This window comes from Semicossyphus pulcher, unplaced genomic scaffold, assembly GCF_022749685.1.
Source record: "Semicossyphus pulcher isolate SPU_LCO1_2020_fin unplaced genomic scaffold, fSemPul1.0.p SCAF_26, whole genome shotgun sequence".
NCBI lineage: Eukaryota > Metazoa > Chordata > Actinopteri > Labriformes > Labridae > Semicossyphus > Semicossyphus pulcher.
The window spans coordinates 302,414-321,002 of NW_027211700.1; the positions used below are offsets into that span (position 1 = coordinate 302,414).

Here is an 18,589-nt window from a genome sequence, read left to right on the forward strand (position 1 = left end):
TCAAGAACAAGTCTCACCTGAGAAGAGTATAGCTCAAGGAGAATTCTGGCTAGAATGTCAAGTCTAAGTCTGGCTTGAGAAGAAATCTTCCTCAAACAAAAGTATCGCCTCCTTGAGAAGAGGTTTTGCTCGAGGAGAACTCTGGCTCAGGTTTAGCTCAAGAAGTCTGGCATAAAGAAAGTCCGTCCTGAGGACCAGTCTTTCTCTGAAAACTCTGAGTTGAGTTGTTGCACGAGGATGGTGGTTGAAATGTGAGTTGAATCAGAGAGTGGGGTAGAGATTCCTTTGGTTATGTTGTCAGACGCAGACAAACACCTGAGCCTATCAGTGGAAAAAATAAGCACTTTTATTGGCCCTACTTTGATCAGTCACATTTGACTCCAAGGATAAATGTTCAGGCGTTGAAGCTGCCAGCTGAGGACATCCAAATTTAAAAACTCATTGTACCTTTTAGTCTTGAAATTAGGCCCAGGTATAAAAATACAGGAAATCCCTTTTTATGCGTTTTCTGTTGTTTTTGGACAACAATGCATTTCTGTTGCGTTTGAGTCATACACTGTCTCAAGCCGCAGCCACACAGACGACGTCGGTTGGAAGGATCAATAGTTTGGTGCCTGACTGCAGCCTTTTCCTTTGTTTGGTCTCCGCTTGTTTCTCTGTCCTCTCCCGCATGGACGGCCACATTAGTGGTGATACAGTTCTTGCATTGCTAGCCTGTGCTGAGCAGAGAGAGGCTCCCGCTCCCACAGGTGAAAGGCAATAAAATAGTGTTTGATATTTACAAAGAAACGGTCAGTGTGTAAATGTTTGAAGACAATTCTCAGTAACCTTCCTGAGTTTGACTGACAGTGATGGGATCCTACACCTGCTTACGTAAACTAACCAACTGAACACAGCACAAGAGTTAACTTTGGGACTGCTTGTGTAGCACAGTCTAATGAGCCACTGGGTGGCGCTCTTGACCTCTACAGTTAAAAAAAGTCGTCAGTAATCAAAACTTAAAATCATTTGACCTTTGATAATACTGCCATTTTAAGGGCGAAACCTTGGGGACATGCTTTTAGTAAGAGACATTTCCTCTTTGCTGTACCTTCAACCGTCTTGTCCTGATATATAAATACATACAAACACATGTCACAGATAAACTTGTGCAGAATATCCAGCAGTGACGAGTGACTGGTTTCCAGCAATGTTGAAATACAGACATGGAGGGAGCAGATGGTTGATGGATCAAAGACCACCTCTGAACCACCACCACCACATTAGCACTCACTCCCCTCCCCCAAAATGGAAGCTTTGTTTAACTTTAAAATACATAAACTATCAAATACTGATAAGTCCACTAAAAGAACAATAGAAAAAAAAGAACATGAAACAAAATCTGCCTTAAAAAGGAAGCATTTAAGAACAAGTCCAGCGATACACTTCCATTTAAGGAGCTGTGAAACAATGCCTCAGGTGTCAAGCATCACCCACGTTTGAAGTCACACAACCAGCTGAAGAAATCTTCTTCGACTAGTTGCTTTTACAAAACCTACGCGGTCCTTCGGTGGCTAAATAGAACTTTAAAAAGAAGTCAGAAAAGGGCTCTAACAGGGTTCGCCTCCCCGCAGCAGGCTGCGTGTTCCTGCTGCGACGAGCCGGCTCACCCTCACTTCTCTGTCAGGGTGAAACTAGTCGAGTGTGAAAAGGAGTAAGCAGGGGATAAATACAAACACAGTATGGGTGAACATGTTGCAGCTGATTCTGTCTTAACTGCCCAATAATGTTAAACCTTATCAAAGTGGAAGAAAATACTTGGTCTGAACGTGTCGAGAAACCTGCAGACGTGATGAACCTCCAGTAACACTAATAAACACATGATGAGATTTTAAATAACATGATCAATAACATGATGGGTGTGAGGGGCAGAGGGCTGAGAGGGCCTTGTTTCAGTACGTGGGCTCCAAAGGGAGAATTTAGCGTCTCATAATTGTCCTATTGCCGTTTAAAGTTTTCCCTTGTCCGTTTAATTTGAGCATTCAGATGGAAACAAAACATAGAAAATCTTTGGCATTAAATGGAATATCACAGAATATCTGCACTATAGATCACCTTCACACCTCAACCCCACTAACATCATGTAGGCATGAGAATAACTGAGTTCATCTGCCTGACAGAGATCATTCCCAACAACTAAATCTGAAGCACGGGACACTTTGAGGCGCGTTCACGGCGCCCCCGTGTTTTTAAAGGTTCCGACTCGGCCTTCAGATCGGATCAAGTGGAGGCTCTAAAATCTGGGTAACGGACTAAATCCAAGAGCAGGCCTGGTTCAGGTCTTTTTTGCATCAATGTGATGAAGTACTTTGATTTGTCGGCTAATTAATTAACTGAACTGATCAAACCTGTCTCTGTCGTATTTATAGATGTGTAACAGAGAAATGTTCTTCTTCTCTGACATTAATAAAAGAAACATGCACTACGATGAGTTTATCCATCCCTGTAGTCTGATTCTCCTGTGCAGGGCAAACACTATACATAAACGTTTTCTTCTATAAATACAAATTAACAGTCGTAAAAAGACTCCTGTGAGGAACACTTCCTGTTGACTGTCTACAGAACACGGCTGTACTACATCAGTTACCACCTCTTCAGGTTTAAAGCAGATCAGAGGTCAGGTTCTTCCGTTATCAGGCAGTTAAAACATCATCGACTCTAACGTGTTTTAAAATCAGCTCTACCAGGGCGGGGAGGAAGGCAGGACTTGGGATAGAAAAGGCATGCTCTCCATGGGCCTCATGGCGATGTTGAGCGGCCCCGTGATATTCATGGGCATGGGCGTGGTGATGGCCACCGGGTGGGCGATATTCATGTGCGCGGTTGTCGGGATGTTGACGGAGGCCAGGTTGACGGGACCGGTGATGGTGACGGGGTGCTGCAAGTTGACCGGGGACGTGATGTTGACCGTGCTGGTGGCGATGTTCATCTGAGCGGCGATGGTGACGGGGTTACTGGAGTTGGGGCCGCGGTTCATAGCTGAGGTGATGGCTGCAGAGTTGGTGACTGGCGTCGTGCTGGCCGAGTTGTTGTGCACATTGTTGGCATCTGTGTTAGAAAAGAGACAGACGACAGTAACTTTAGGGCGGATCAGCCTGGCAGAATAAACCACCCCTCCACATCAAGGAGAGCCAGCAGCCCTCTACGCTCCGAGGCTGTAAGCCGGGTCACTGAAAACGTCAACACATCATCATCAACACATTATGTCAACTGTGGGAATATGGATGAAGAAACCTACCTTTGTGAGAGTTGTCAATTAGGACTTGGAAGGAGTTATTTAAAATCTCTCCTACCGTCAACTCACCTGAGGGGTAAATTCAAAAAGCAGGATCAATAGACTAACCAGCTAACTGTCCGTCTGCTTTCAATCAACACGTTCATTTTAAACAGTCAAACATCATGGAGGACATCTGAAGATCTATGGAGAGCTGGATGCACACCACCCAGCAGGGCCGACACTCACATCGGACATATGTTTAGGGTTCTGATAGAATCATCTCACCCAGCAGTGAGACGGTCAGCTGTCTGCGGGCTCGTGTCTGACCTGAGCTCAGCTGGGACAGCACAAGTTTATAAGATATCACGACCAATGAGCTGATAAATCAATCAGGTCAAAATCAGGACAGAGTGGACATTATAGTTTGACCTGTGATAAAAAACAGGTGGTGTGCATCTAGCTCAAGTGTTATGGTCCAGTTTGTGGTTTATTAAAAACATCTACTGATCCTGCTTCATGAAATTTAACCTTACATTAGCAGAGCTCAACATCTTCAACACAGGAGAACCTTAAATCAGAGCAGCTCTGTGCTGCAGTCACAGGTACGAGAAGAAAAACTGGCCACTTATAAATCAGAGTTTAGGGGTTTTTGCTACGAACTACTGGATTACCTTTTCGTGGCCCTGAGTGGTTCCACTGCCAGTCACTTATGCCTATTCAGAAATACAGACACATGGGGTTACAAGAGATCAGGGCAGCAGGGCTGTCATCTGGGGGTCAGCTTCAACAGTGTTCATGGGGGAGGGGAGTCAAGATTAAACATGTTGGAATGGGATCACTGTTTTAGAGGGACAGGAAAAACTCTTTTCTTTGAAGGCCGTCACTGAAACCAAAGTCACATTAATCACTTTCAGAGGAACATTTCATAATGACGTTAAGGAGGCTTGACTAAAGCTTTAATGGTACAGCATGAGTCATGAAGTCTAACTGACACAGTCTCTGTATGAAGTAGAATCAGAAGCTCCTCTGCTGGGATCAGAGAGTACGCTGCTCTAAGCTCAGATCAGAGATCGTTACTAACAGATTCATATCAACTCGTTTGGAATCAGCTTGTTTAACAGCTGTTCACTGAGCAGCATCATGGCTGTCTTTAACAACGCCTGTTTCAGAGTGGAAAGAAGAACTGACTACAGGCGGTGATCAAGTGATGATATCAGCCTCCTGCAGAGCGCAACATGAGACTGAGCAGCGTTTCTACATCACACGAGTTTCATGTTAAAACAATCACTGAGCTCAGCTAGTTTAAACGTTCAGACACATGAAGGATGCTCCTGAAACCAACAGTGACTCCAGCTCAGTCAAAAACAGCACAAAGGTCTAACAGCTTTCAGATCATTCAGAGTAATGCAGCTTTAAAGAGGAACATTAACAAGGTATTAAACATGAACAGATTATTCACCTTCATGTCCTCACCTGGCAGTAATCATGCATCTGCTCATGAAGTGTAGTGTACAGGTGTTTAATGTCATTGAGGTGTGGGCTGTCCTGCCTTACTGTGTGCATGTCTCACTTCTTTATAAACACAGTGATTACTGTCACGGCTGCCTCGTTTGATGAGTGTAAGGGAATAAAAAAAACCTGTGGTTGGATTTGTTCGTCTCACCCTCAAAGACTTACGCCTACAGCTCCACTCTGAAGTTCTTTTACCAACTGCAAAGTATCAAACCCATAACGGCAGCTCCGGAGCTGATTCGTACGCTGTGTGTGTCTGCCGTGTTGGTCACCTGTTCTTTGGTTACCTTTATTGTTGCAGGGGTTGCTGAAGCTGGCCTGGCCGTGCGTCTTCAGGTGACTTGTGATGTAGGCGGCGCTGAGCATTTTGCCACAGATGTTACAGGTCACTTTGCCTTCATGCCTGATCATGTGGGAGCGCAGACGGTCTTTGGTAGCAAAGGCGGAGGTACAGGCCTGGGGCAGTAAAAAAGTCCATTATTGTTTCATCGCTAAAGATTTTAAACAAATCATTTTCTTAACTAATCAATAAGTTACTTGTTCTATAAAATGGCAGGAAACGTATTAACGTGGATCAAAGGTGCTTCTCGGTGGGAGTTACGTCCTTCACATTCTCCATGTTGTTGATCATCACGGATCAATACTGACACCAGTCTAAACTTAGAACAACCATTAGCAGGATGCAGAAAGGAGAGTCTTACCGTGACTTGGCACTTGAACGGCCTCTCTGAGGAGTGGACGTGCTTCACATGACAGCTGAGGTGATCAGGCCTGCAGGAGGAGAAAAGATACGTACATGTTCCTCTCAGAAAACAGCTGTGGGAGCAGTGTATAAATACAGTTATCAATACGTCTCTGAACTTTAATCCTTTAAGACAAAGCTTTTATTCTACATGGGTAGCGACTTCTTACAACTCTTACAGCTGTTCTGTACGTTGTTTTTAAGCTTTCTTTTTCAAGAGAATCATCACAAGATCAAACTATTTTCACTGCTTAAATACACCTGCAGATACGCTGTGAATCATCTTCTCAAGGATTACAGGGGCTACAAGGCTCCAGTTTCACCTGAGCTGAACCATTGTTTGAATCTTCAACATTAAAACCAAACTAATAAAGAAAAATAATACTCCTCTCAACTCAACCAAAGACATGTCCCACGTCTGTCCTAAAGGTCAGTTTGTGAGACGGTGCAGGCAGATTTTTACTGCTGCCCTCCAGGTGCACAAACTTTGTCTCCATGCACCCTCCACAGACGTACCTGGAGAAGCCCTTCCCGCAGACGGAGCAGATGTAAGGCTTGTGGACTCCCCCGTCGTGGGAGCGGACGTGGTACGTCATGCGGTCCTTCCTCTTGAACCTCTGCTGGCAGATGGGACACTCAAACGGCTTCTCGTCCGAGTGCGACAGCTTGTGGCGGTTCAGGTGGTACACGTCTCTGAAGGCCTTCCCACACATGTCGCAGCCATGGTTCTTCTTCACAGGCTTGGGGGGCTTCTTGGGGACGCTCTGCTGCTGCTGTTGGTGCTGCATGGGGGTCATGATGCTGGTGCCCGTGGATGTGGACGTGGTGGCTGTAGTCAGGATTCCAGCTACGGTCGTGATGTATGAAGGGTTGGGGTTGTTCTCTCGGGGTACTGTGGATATGAGCGGCACCATGGTGGGGGCTGTCTGTGTCTTCTTAGGTCTGGAAACCATCTTGATGCCGGTGTGGCACGACTCGTGCCGCCGCAGGTGGTAGCTGTCCCGGAAAGCCTTGTTGCAGTAGCCGCAGATGAAGGGCGTCTTTGACTTGGGCTCTTTTTTGACCACAGCCACAGGAGGCCCTCCCCCTCCTCCTCCAGTCCCACTGGCCACATTGTCTTTAAGTAGTTCTGCAGCACTGACGGGGGGTTTCTGGTCCAGAGGGATGGGCAGCACCGGTTTCTGATCAGGCGGCTCTGTTCCAGAACTGAGCAAAGGCAACAGACTGTTTCCGGCTACCTGGTGCTGGTGATGCAGAGCCTCATTGGCCTGCTGTAACGAGAAGAAGGAGCCACAGAAGAGCATGTTAATACACATCCTCAAAGTCACATGGAGCAAACAGAGCGGGGAAGGTTCAGTGTAAAATACTGCAGCACAGGACAGCAGATCACACTGGACCTCAGATGTCTTGGCCTCCAACCACTCCTTTCTCTGCAGATATGCTACACGAGGATGATACCCAGGACGAGTGTATTCACTGTTTTCTGACCCATCAAGCTGTAAACAGGCCTTTTCACATATTATAATGAAGGCAGACTTCAAGCTGTGCAGCTTTATAATGTGGAGAAAACACCAGAGTGGGATCAAATAGAGCACACTTACACATGCTAATACATGCAAACCGGCCTGTGGGAGAGATGAAGCGTCCGTGGTGTTTATTGAGGATCTTAGGTGGTGTTAGATCATTTGGACTCCACCAATAGATGCACACGTTCTTTCAACCTATTTGCAGAGAGCATGAAGTCTCTCCTGTAGTGGATTGAACATATCATCAACTCTAATTAGGATCAAAGAAAATATCAACACACTTAGCTGTGGGGATATGAACAGTTCCTCTATCGTGATGTTTCTTGTACAGCAAGATTCTTTCCACTACATGTCCCATATGACGGCACCTGACAGGTGCAGACATGAATACAATGCCTTCCACAATGTTCACATTTACTGGGAAAAGAGAACTACTTCAGCTTAGATAACATGCCGTATATATTTTAAGGTAACTGACAGTGAACGGTCATGTCTTCATGTGCGTTTAACAGGTGAATAAGAAGTATACCTTAATTGTCCTGAACACTAAGCTTTAAAAACACACATTAGCAGCTTATTAACAACACGTTCTGCCCCTGAGCAAAAATAAAATAACCTTAAAGTAACAGTTACTAGAGTCTTAACCCAGAGGAAGCACCTTCTGCATGTACCTCTAACCACAGCTAACTTGTTTTGGGGGGGTTAGAGTTGGGATGGTGGAGCAGGTGCTCTGCAGAGGGGGAACATTAAATTACAAAATCTTGTATATTAAAGTCTGAAAAGCCAAATAAAAATGAGACAATAAAGAATCAAAAACTGTGCAGCTTAAATAAATAAAGCAGTGACAAGCACAGAAAATGTAACCCCCCCCCCAAAAAGCGGTGTTTGGAGGACATCTTAAGTCTGCAGCTGCTGGCAGGCATTGTGTGATTGGTCATGGCTGAGCCCCTGTGGGACAGGACGAACAGAAGGTGGGGGGGCCTGTATGAATATTTAGTCCGGGGAGAAAGCAGAGATCCACGTTGTAAGCAGCAACTTTACAACAGGTCATCTCAGAGATGTGGCGATCGAGAGCGCCTTGTTCTCTTCTGTAATCACCAGTGGGCAGGGTTAAAGACCTGACCCTGGCTTTCAGGTTCAGCCAAGCATCCCAACCCAGTCAACCAGGAGGGGGGGTCTGAGGGGGCAGGATCCCAAGTGCTGCTTTTCCCCCCACTGTGTTCTTTTATGGACGACACAAATCCAAGCACTGATGCACTTCTGGCCCTCGGGGGTGGGGTGGGGTGGGGGCTGTTCAGCTGCCGGACACTCAGAGAGGGCGGCCATGCTCTGTGACTGAGCGTGGTGCTGCAGAGAGCCGGGGGCCGTCACAGGTTGTCGACTTGCTTTTATATCCTCCGCACTGTAGCAGCACTCAGACTACAATCATTACTGCAATTAGCATTTCTGCTAGCGTGTGTGTGTGTGTGTGTGTGTGTGTGTGTGTGTGTGTGTGTGTGTGTGTGTGTGTGTCAGAGACAGAAACACAGCAGAGCGGCCTGCTGTTCCACCACGCTGCTCCGATGGGTTTGAGTGAAATCTGTTGTGAAGGCCGGGGTCCGTCCAAGATAAATAAGAGCAAAAAAGAGTCACGGAAATTAACAAGAAATAGTACAAATACGACTAATCCAGCCTTTGTGTCGGTGCGAGGCAGCGTTTGGATTCACCGTGACAGAGTCTGTCTGAGAGACGCTGAGATTAATGTGTCCGTTTAAAAAGCTCACAGGAAAACTGGTCAAACTTTTTATTGGCTCAAGATTTGATCTAATCTTTTCTGCTTCCTTGAGAAATTGTTTTTAGCTGTATTAGAAATCCATTCTAAATAAAATAAAGGCAAAAAAACTCACCGAAAACCTCTAGTTAATTACAATATTGCAGGAGTTTAGATATAAACAACTTTTGTGGGTCAGCCCCCCCTCGGTCTGACAGCAGCCTCAGCTTCATCACAACAACGCCTGCAGAACAATAACGAGAGAAGTTCATTAGATGCTTCATCACATGAACCCTAAAAACTCCTCACAGCCTGCTCTTCTCCTGCTCACCTGCTGCAGGTAATCGGTCTGCCATTACAGCAGCCTGTCAGTAACACTAACAGCTGCAGCTCTTTAGCAGCCTACACATACAGTGAGCTCTGCTCCACAAGTATGACAGACACCATGGGAACTGAAGCTTCATCAATCCACCAGAGTGTCTGCAGGCGTGTTAACCTGTGAAATCAGAACACTTTCAGATAGATCCAAATATACGTATGGGGGGAAAGTTAAGGGTATAATCCTGCAGTAATAGTTTTTATGCATTTTATAATAGAGCATTATCGTGACTAGGGAGTCTAATGGTTACGCGAGTTTAAACACATCACACAGGTTCACTTCTGGTGAGTGAATCTTACCGTCACCAGGACGGGGGTGACTCATCCTAATAATCGATTTTAAAGCATACTGATCACCTGGTCAAAGCAGGAGTTTACCTGGAGAACAAGCCCCGGCTAAAAAATCCATGCCCTGATCATTTAATGTGTCAGTGTGGTAGTGTTTGAGAGTCCTAACAATGAGGTGCTGTGTAAATTGATGAGCAGGAACACACAGGCTCCTGGGGCACCTCGTCGCGACGGCAGAAAGACTATTTACTTTGTGCTCCCACACAGGCACAATATCAGACACTCAAACACTCAAACACCTAAACTTTATCGATGAAGAATAACTGTTCTTGAGCCCGAGCTGTCATATTTGTGCAGTATGGCAAATACAGCAACATGAGTTATGTAAGTGGACGGAGCAGGAAACTAAACAGTCAAAGAAATCATCAACATTTCAGGATGACAAAGTTACAACAGTGATGAAGCAAAACTTTATCAAAAAAAGTCATAAAATGTAGGGTTTTTTTACAAAGCAAAGTGAGCTCCTCTCGTCTTTCACAGTTTCAGCCTCATCTTACCAACATCTGATCAGACAGGACTGCCCATCTACAGGTGTGACTCAGCTTACAAAAGCTAGTTATATCACCAACTGTCACTTAACCCACCAATGCATCAACAAGCAAAGGTAGAAGTTACTTTCAGTAGCCTATAGCCTACTCTTTACATCAAACCTGCTGTCAGGTCCTGCCAAAGCTGCACCACGCTGTTGTTCAAAGATAAAGAGATGTGTAGCCTACAAGTCCCAGAAAGCACTGCAGTAGCTTAACATTCTGTTATCATGCCATAATGATGCTACAGTGCAGTTTTAAACAAGTTACAGGATAAATTCAGAAATTTTCATTAATACAATGAATACAAGGTTTCAGTGATTTCAGATTGTTTCTCACTGCAGCAAAGCAACACTGCACAATCTGTTATAACTGACAGCTACCCTGTCGACAACATGATGATGCTCATGGGAACTCTTTGTAAATATTCATGTCACAAGAACCACCGGGTGTATCCGTATCTACCATGTATTAAATCTTTAATAGGATTTAATTTTCAAAACAACAACTTCAAGCAGCAAGAGAAACGTTTCTGACCGTTAAGATGTTTCTGAAAACCAGGAAGCTGCTGCAACTTAATAACTACGCACTGTAACCATATTTTATTCTGTAGGAACGACATGGTGTAGCGTTTTGTCAGTACTTTGTCACCCCGGAAATAAAATATTGGAGACAAATTTCACAAGTCAGCAAGTCTGTGATATAAGAACAGATACGCTCTGACTGCTGTTCAATACATGTAATAAATCATACTCTATTCAGTGTAAGCAGAACTCAATGAATCTGGGCTACAGCAATACAAGCTGCTAAGTCGGGAGCAGAACTTCATCAACACAGACAGAAATTAAAACTGATTTACTGACCAAAATCTGAATTATTTAAGGACTGCTGTTGTTTACAGACTGTACCTATAACACCATTACTTTCAAACTCTCAGCTCCTGCAACGATTTCTCCAACTTGTCGTGATGAAAAGTCGTTATTAATGACAGTTAACCTAACTTATTCTTTGCACATGATGCCATGATTTGTTTAAGTTCTTAGAAGTAGTTGCACAGGCTCTAATGAGTCACTTTATCAAACAAAAGGCCACATTACATTTAAACTTTACATGGTGGCTGGTGTAAAGAAGTTTAGGTGTCGGGTCAAAGGTCATGGAAGGTTGGTGTACTTCGCATGATGTTTGAGGTAAAAGAGGGCTGGTTTGATGGTAAAGTGTGCTTTAATCGCTACTGTCCGCGTGCTAGTTAGCATTCAGTTTACAGTGTTAGCATTAGCTGCCTGCTTGTTAACGGACGACTGTCCAGTGAGCTGTTAGAGTAGTGAAAAGCTTTCTTATCAGCAGCAGGCTGAACACACAATAAATCACTGCAGAACAAGTATCGTTATCAGTAGAGAGGATGATTGCCGTTCTGCTGCCGAGAAAAGCACCCCGCTAAGCTAACCAGTTAGCCAATTAGCTTCGCGCACCTAACTTGCATGCACCAACATTAGCTCGCCATGCTAGCTAACATGCTAATGCGCGCGCACAAACATCAATAGCCACAGATTAGCCTGACGGTAGTTCCGTGCTATCTGAGACAAACTTATCACACAACTATTTGATAAAGAAATCGGACATTGAGACCGACACAGATACAGAGGGAGAGTCTCTGTGGAGCGGACACAGCCGGAGGTCTCGGGTTCGATCAAGCTGGTTAGCAGTTTGCTACAGCAGCCCACACAGCCGAGCTAACAAGCTAACAGGCTAACACCTTTGTTTTGCTCCGCTAACTCTGATTCATTTCACAAAGTAATAAACAAACGTTCTGCTGACTGTATTTACGTCGTTTATAAAGCGTTCACGCAGTTTTCCGCACTGCTGCGGTGCTGTGGCACTTACTTGGAATAAAAACGTACTCCAGCTCGGCTCCATTGCAACACTTGGCAACACAAGCTAAAATCTGCAGGAAACCTACGAGGAGTCTACAACAAAGCGGCCAAACATGGCAGCTACAACTTCCGGTAACCCCCGGGGCTCAGCCAAGTACACTGCACTGTGTTTTCAGTCTAACATTTGAAATATCTCAAATACATACTGCTGTCAGGAACAAATTCAACGTTTTAATACTGTATAAAAGCTCTTTATGTACATTTTATAAATTAGCAATGACAGATAAATCCTACACCAATATAATATCATAAAAAAATAAAGTTATATGGGGATTAATTCTGTTTTAAGAAGCAGCATATTTAAAAAGATGAAACATAATTTATTTTAAGAAGGTAATAAGTAAAACTCATCTGCTAATGTTCCAAAAAGCAAACTCATTGAGAAACCAGAGTAATATAAGTATGTACATGTATAGGTAACTGTGCAATGTTACAATTTCAGTTTTCTCCATGAAAAGTTAAAATATTTCTTAAAAATACAAATGCTATTTCCCAGATTAAAGATTAAACTGATAATTACATGTATATCAAGACTTTCCTTGCAATACTTATGTTTTTAGGGCTGCCTCTAATGATTATGTTTTTATTATCAGTGATTGATTAGCTCATCATTTTTCTGATTACACGTTTCATCACTGTAAAACAATGAAAAACGTTTTGTCTGACCAACAGTCCAGAGATGTTAGCTGAATATCTAAATTGATTAAATTGTGAAATAATTATTTAAAATAGTTGCCAATTCATTTTCTGCTGATCGTCTAATAGATTATTGGTTCCCTCCTCCCATTGAATCTTGTGTTATTGCAAAAAAGAAGTTTACATAAGTTTATGATACTGACACACGTTGTTCAGCATAATAATCTTCACAAATTCAAACCATGTTTGTGATGTTTGAAGTATAACGGGTATCCACAGAGATAAAAAGCTCTTGAGATTGTGAGGCTATAAACAAACTCCACCACGGTCACGTGACTTCAGCGTCACTGCTGAGCCTCCAACGTCCATGTTCAGCGTAATGACGTTCAATATCCCTGTTAACCTTAGTAGTCCCATTTAGCCACTCATGAGCATTCACCTTTTTAACACATATAAGTTCTTATGAATTCACAAGTTTAACTAAAGTATGTTGTAACTCATGTCCAGTTTTTAAAAGTCTTTCCTGCAGAACTTTATACAGTCTTTATGGTTAGCCTAGCTCGGGTTGCAGGGGGAACAGCTAGCCTGGTTTGTATTAAGTTCAGTATGTTGCTATAGCCATGCTAGCACCTCTGTGAAACTCTAATACCCTGCTCAGATCCACAGATATGCAGATCTAAATCTTTCCACTGTTGGACGAGTCAGAACTATGATCCGGTAGTTTATATGATGTGAATCTCTGCAGTCCTGTGGTTTTATCAGTGAAGGGAAACTTTGTAAAGGTGAAAATGTCAGCTGTAAAATGACACAGGTCAGGGGATTACATTTTATACAGTTCGTCTTCAGAGACTTTTAATGACTTTGCCCAATTTGACAAAGTCCCACCCAAAAGTTGTTGAAATATTTAAATGAAAACAACCAGAAGTGACCAACATGTTGGTGTTTGTAAAGGAAAAGTCAGGGGGCTCGAGTCTGTAGATATAGATCGATACATGAAGTTTATTAAGAGGACAAAACGTCTGCGACGATCCATAAGGTAGATGTTGAGATACTTTACAGAAGAATTTAACCTTTGACCTGCTGATGGCGCTGCAGTTAGAGGATCACTACAGTCAGGCTTTGAGGCTTAAAACATCTGTAGCAAATAACAGAACAAAACATGTAATAGTTAAACTGTAAGGTCAAAGTCACGGCCTTTAACACCAAAACAGTCATTTAAAGCTTGTGGAGCCTGCTGCTGGCGTGGCAGTGAAATCAGCCCCTCTGATGTCCATTGATCAACACGTTGTCTGAGGTCTGACTAATCCGGACAGAGAGATTACACTTTGTGGTTTTAAGGAGAGTTCTGGTTCAGTCCAGTGTTCAGAGACTGAAACCAGAACCGGTCCTCACTGTGCGTCCTGCAGACGCCAGTTCATCTGTCTGTCTCACTGTTGGAAAGAAAGCTAACAAGAATTATTTAACAGTTTACAGTGAAAACCAGCGTCTGCTGCTGATGTTCAACACAGTGTGCACATCAAAAAACATGTCTATTAGATCACAAGTGAACACAGCCGAACTCCACCACTCCACAGACTGTGTGATTATTAAGTGTAGTTCACACCTGGCTGACCTGTTGTTTAGTTCGACATGCTGAATCTGTTCCAGCCTTTTATCTACGTTCAGTACAACACATGACTTCCAGCCCAGAGCAAACGGCTCTCTGTCTGCAGCTGACTCCATGTTATCTTCTACAGAACCTGGATCCTCAGTGCTCATGGATTCAATTTAAAGCATGTGTTCATCTCTGTATGTAGTTTTGATTCAGCTCCACAGGCTCCAGCTGCTGTCGTTACCCTGAAGCATCATCCAGGAAACAAAGGACATGTAGGATAATTTATTCCTGTCTAACTTTGAGCTGAATAAATACAGAACTTTTGCATAAGCCTGCATTCTGTCCGCTTTCTAGCTCGTTCCATGCGCTTTTTGTTTGACTGTTCCCGGCTGTTCAAAAAAGGAACCCCCCCATTGTGTTTTGAAATCTTTGTTGCACTGTACATTGGCAGCCTTTGTAGCCTCGTAGCACAATGCCAGTTTCAGACAGACCGGCTCAATATGTGTGGTCAGCCTATTCTCCCTCACAGAGCTCGACACGATTCATCTCATCAACGCTTCAAGATTAAAAATAGCCATGCAAGCTGCATGGCAAAGGCCACTTTGTGAGGATTTATTCTGGAAAACTCGAGGTCACATTAAGGTGAGTTCTTCATTTTTATGGACTTTCTCCAACTGTACAAAACGAGTTAGTCTACCTGCGCGTGAGCAGGAACAAGCCTGAGGAACAAACACATTAACACAGGGACAGAAGGCGCCGAGAGCACGGCCTCATGTACTTCAAACCTTTTAAAGTTGTAACACTTTCAGGATCAGATTCATACAGTGTGTAACTCTTTAATGTCGTCTATCAACGCCCGCTGGCTCTGCAGATCTCTGACCAAAGCTGATCCAGGTTTCTGATACAAAGGCGATCTGTCTCCAATAGCTCAATGTTGATCATATTATTAGGTTGTACATTATTAATATTATACACTGGTAGTTCTGTAACTGTGGGGGTGCATAGATCATCGTGCATCGAGCTGGCTCAGGTATGATCACATGACCCAAATGTATAGTTGAGTCAGGCGATAACACGTGATCGTATATGAGGTAGATATGAATGTCCTTCTTGATGTTTTTCCAGTCATCCACTGACTCCTGGTTGGTCACCTGACAGAAGTGTCATGCTGAGGTCACAAAATGTTAGATCTCTCCTTTAACGAGTGAACAAACTCCACCTGCTGACGGAGGCAGGAGAAAGCTCAAGTCCAAACTCTAGATAACGCTGGTCAGAGAAGAACCCGAAGAACCTGGAAGAGACGAATATTTTACTCTGACAGATGCACCTGGTCCTCCTCCTGTTCAGACAGATTTCCAACCGACCTGATTCAGGTCAGGCCAATCACAGCCACTTATCTAATATGGTGTAGGTTAATGCAATGAATTTACAGAGCAGCGCTGATGAGGAATTTTCATAAACATAATAATAATAATCATAAACATTGTGAACCTGCTTTGAATTCAGTGTTAAATGTTCACGTTACTGTTGGCTACGTATTCATGTCATGCCAAACATCTGTGTATCATGATGAGCTTGAAGCCATTTGAAATTTGGAACTAGTTACGCGAGTGTTGATGGCCCCATTAGTCATTGAAAATGAAAGGTGTAAACTGGAGGGAAACCCACAGCTCATGTTCCAGATGATGTTATTTCTAAAACAGGGCAAACAGAGAAATTTGACTTTGAGTGAGGAAAGGTAACACATGTTTAGGTTGGATTGTTTGGATGTGAGGAAAGGGATGAACTTGTAGGAGGAAGTCATCCATTTCGCCCAATCGAGGACAGATGTATTGAAGGCTGGGGAGGAGACATAGTATGGGGGATCTGTCTTGGTATTCCCAATCCAAAGTGGCAATTACAGCCCCAGAAAGTACCCGGGAAAAGAGAGAAGGAATGGGTGGATTTGAAAAGGGACGAGCAGACGGAGATAGAAGCTATGGAGGCAAATGGAAGAGGGGGGGAAAAGGAGGTTAGGTTTTAAATATCTCCGCCATATTGTTTATGTTATAAGACAAAATGGTTTACAGAAAAGGACGACAGGCAATCAAAAATACGACATGAAATCCCAGGAGCTTCTTATCAGGGAATCAAAAGGTTCCTCCAGCGCTTTGTTGTCTGTGTTTCCACTGAGGTCAAAAGACCATTAAAAGTGAGGCAAATGAATCTGCTGACGTGTGAGTCTTTGGATTTCAGCAAGGAATTGACCAATCAGAAAGGTTCCTTGCTGCCAGTCCCACTCCCAAACTTCCTGTTCTTACAGAAAGTACTGATCCAATAGCAGGAACCTTTTTAGTGGGTGAAATAAGGTAACCAGGACTTTATTTAGACACTTGTCCCAACAGTGAAAACACTCAGTGTACCTCCTTAAGTCCCTTGTGCCTGATGAAAGTACCTGCGGTAGAAACCACTGAAACAGAACACTCTCTAACATGGACTGGTATTACTCATAACACTAATGAAATACCTTTTACTTCCCCTCTAAGGTTAAGCGATGGGTGACTGGTCCATACTTGGTCGCTTCCTGTCTGAGGTCCAGAACCACTCCACAGTGATCGGAAAGATCTGGCTCACCATGCTGCTCATTTTCCGCATCCTGCTGGTGGCGTTGGTGGGTGACGCGGTGTACAGCGACGAGCAGTCCAAGTTCACCTGTAACACCCAGCAGCCCGGCTGCAACAACGTCTGCTACGACACCTTCGCTCCGGTCTCACATCTGAGGTTCTGGGTCTTCCAAATCGTGCTGGTCTCCACGCCGTCCATCTTCTACATCGTTTTTGTTCTGCATAAGATCGCCAAGGACGAGAAGCTGGGCGGACAGAGGCCTCAGGTGTTAGCTCAGAGGCCTTCCAGACAGAGACGGGGGCACATGGAGAAGGAGGGCATGGAGTCCCTGAGGGTGGGCATGCCGACCTACTGCCCTCGGTACAGGGAGGAATGGGATCCCAGCGAGAGGGAAGGAGAGGATCAAACCTATCTGGAGGAGGATTATGGGGAGGTAGCCGAGGACCCCACCCGGCAGTCCAACCAGATCCTGCTCATCTACATCCTGCATGTGTTGCTACGATCCGTCATGGAGATCACCTTTCTGGTAGGCCAGTACTTCCTGTTTGGGTTTGAGGTGCCTCACCTGTACCGCTGTGAGACCTACCCCTGCCCAACTCGCACAGACTGCTTCGTGTCCCGCGCCACGGAGAAGACCATCTTCCTGAACTTCATGTTCAGCATCAGCCTGGGCTGCTTCGTGCTCAACATCGCAGAGCTGCACTACCTGGGCTGGGTCTACATCTTCCGCATCCTGTGCTCGGCCTGCTCCACCTGCTGCAGTCAGGAGAGGGACACCATCAGACTGTACTCACACCACAACCCCCTCCTGCTTCAGCTCCGCCACTCTCTGAGGGGCCAGCTGGTCCTGCAGACCCCTGCAGCCATGGTCCCCGAGAAGACCGGAGGTCTGCTCACACACGGCCCAGCCATCTCCTTTGAGACGGACTCGACTGTGGAGTGCACATCCAAGAGAAGTCCAGAGAGCAGAGACAAGGTGAAGGTGAAGCTGGCCAACATGGCCCGGATGGGACGAACTAAGAAGTCTTGGCTCTGAGAGGGACGACTTTATGTTCAGGATCACGAGAGCTCCAGGACTGGACATGTACATTACATGAATAAATGTAGACACGTTAAGCTGTACAGAATCATGTCCATGCTTTGTTGTGCTGAATGGATCACCTGACATTATCCATGCTATTGAAGCATAAAGAGCATGGCAGTGAGGTGTGCTGCAGCAGAGGACAACAGGAAGAAGATGTTTGTTTAGCCATGTCCCGAGTCCATCATCTGGTGACTGTATTCAGAATGTAAAGTGTGCTTATCGTCACAGTAGACTAAAAACCATGGTGCCATTTTGTAGACTGTAAGTGAACGAGCCACCGTGACGTCACCCGCTGGTCAACACCAGCGACCATACTGAGACCAGGGTGGAAAAATAAGAGGTTACGTTGAGTGACTCAAATAATCTGAGGTGACGTCGAGCAGACAGCTAACCACACACACCTGTCACACACCTGTCACACACCTGTCACACACCTGTCACACACCTGTCCCCCTAAGAGATCACAGTCTCTGGGTCCAACAGTCTAATTCTTTAAACAAAATGTTTCATCATGAACATCTTCATGTTTTCTCTTTGCAGCTCTCTGCACTGTGAAACATGCCTTCATTAAAGAAGCCTTTATAGACTTCATTTATTACCTCCACCTTTCCACATGTGAACATACCAAAAGCCCACACCTGTGCAGGTAATATGTAGTATAGAAAACAGGACACAGCTTTGGATTGATGATGGTGCTCAGG

General features: G+C 44.5%; 2 protein-coding genes across 4 annotated transcripts; one reads left to right on the forward strand and one right to left on the reverse strand.

The window, feature by feature from the left end:
- Positions 1-560: 560 nt before the first annotated feature.
- LOC138604682 (vascular endothelial zinc finger 1-like) lies at positions 561-11,953 on the reverse strand. Of its 3 annotated transcripts, XM_069676648.1 has the most exons (7): positions 11,921-11,953; positions 6,027-6,781; positions 5,470-5,539; positions 5,056-5,224; positions 3,928-3,969; positions 3,278-3,343; positions 561-3,087 (listed from the first exon to the last, which is right to left on the reverse strand). In XM_069676648.1, the coding sequence occupies exons 1-7, from the start codon at positions 11,951-11,953 to the stop codon at positions 2,720-2,722; spliced, it is 1,503 nt and encodes a 500-aa protein (XP_069532749.1). In that variant the 3' UTR covers positions 561-2,719. The 3 variants fall into 3 exon arrangements, with proteins under 3 accessions (XP_069532749.1, XP_069532750.1, XP_069532751.1); XM_069676649.1 differs by lacking the exon at positions 3,278-3,343; XM_069676650.1 differs by lacking the exons at positions 3,278-3,343; positions 3,928-3,969.
- A 4,780-nt stretch (positions 11,954-16,733) lies between these two features.
- LOC138604689 (gap junction delta-2 protein) lies at positions 16,734-17,840 on the forward strand. The gene has a single exon (XM_069676659.1). The coding sequence runs from the start codon at positions 16,734-16,736 to the stop codon at positions 17,838-17,840; it is 1,107 nt and encodes a 368-aa protein (XP_069532760.1).
- The last annotated feature ends 749 nt before the right edge of the window (positions 17,841-18,589 follow it).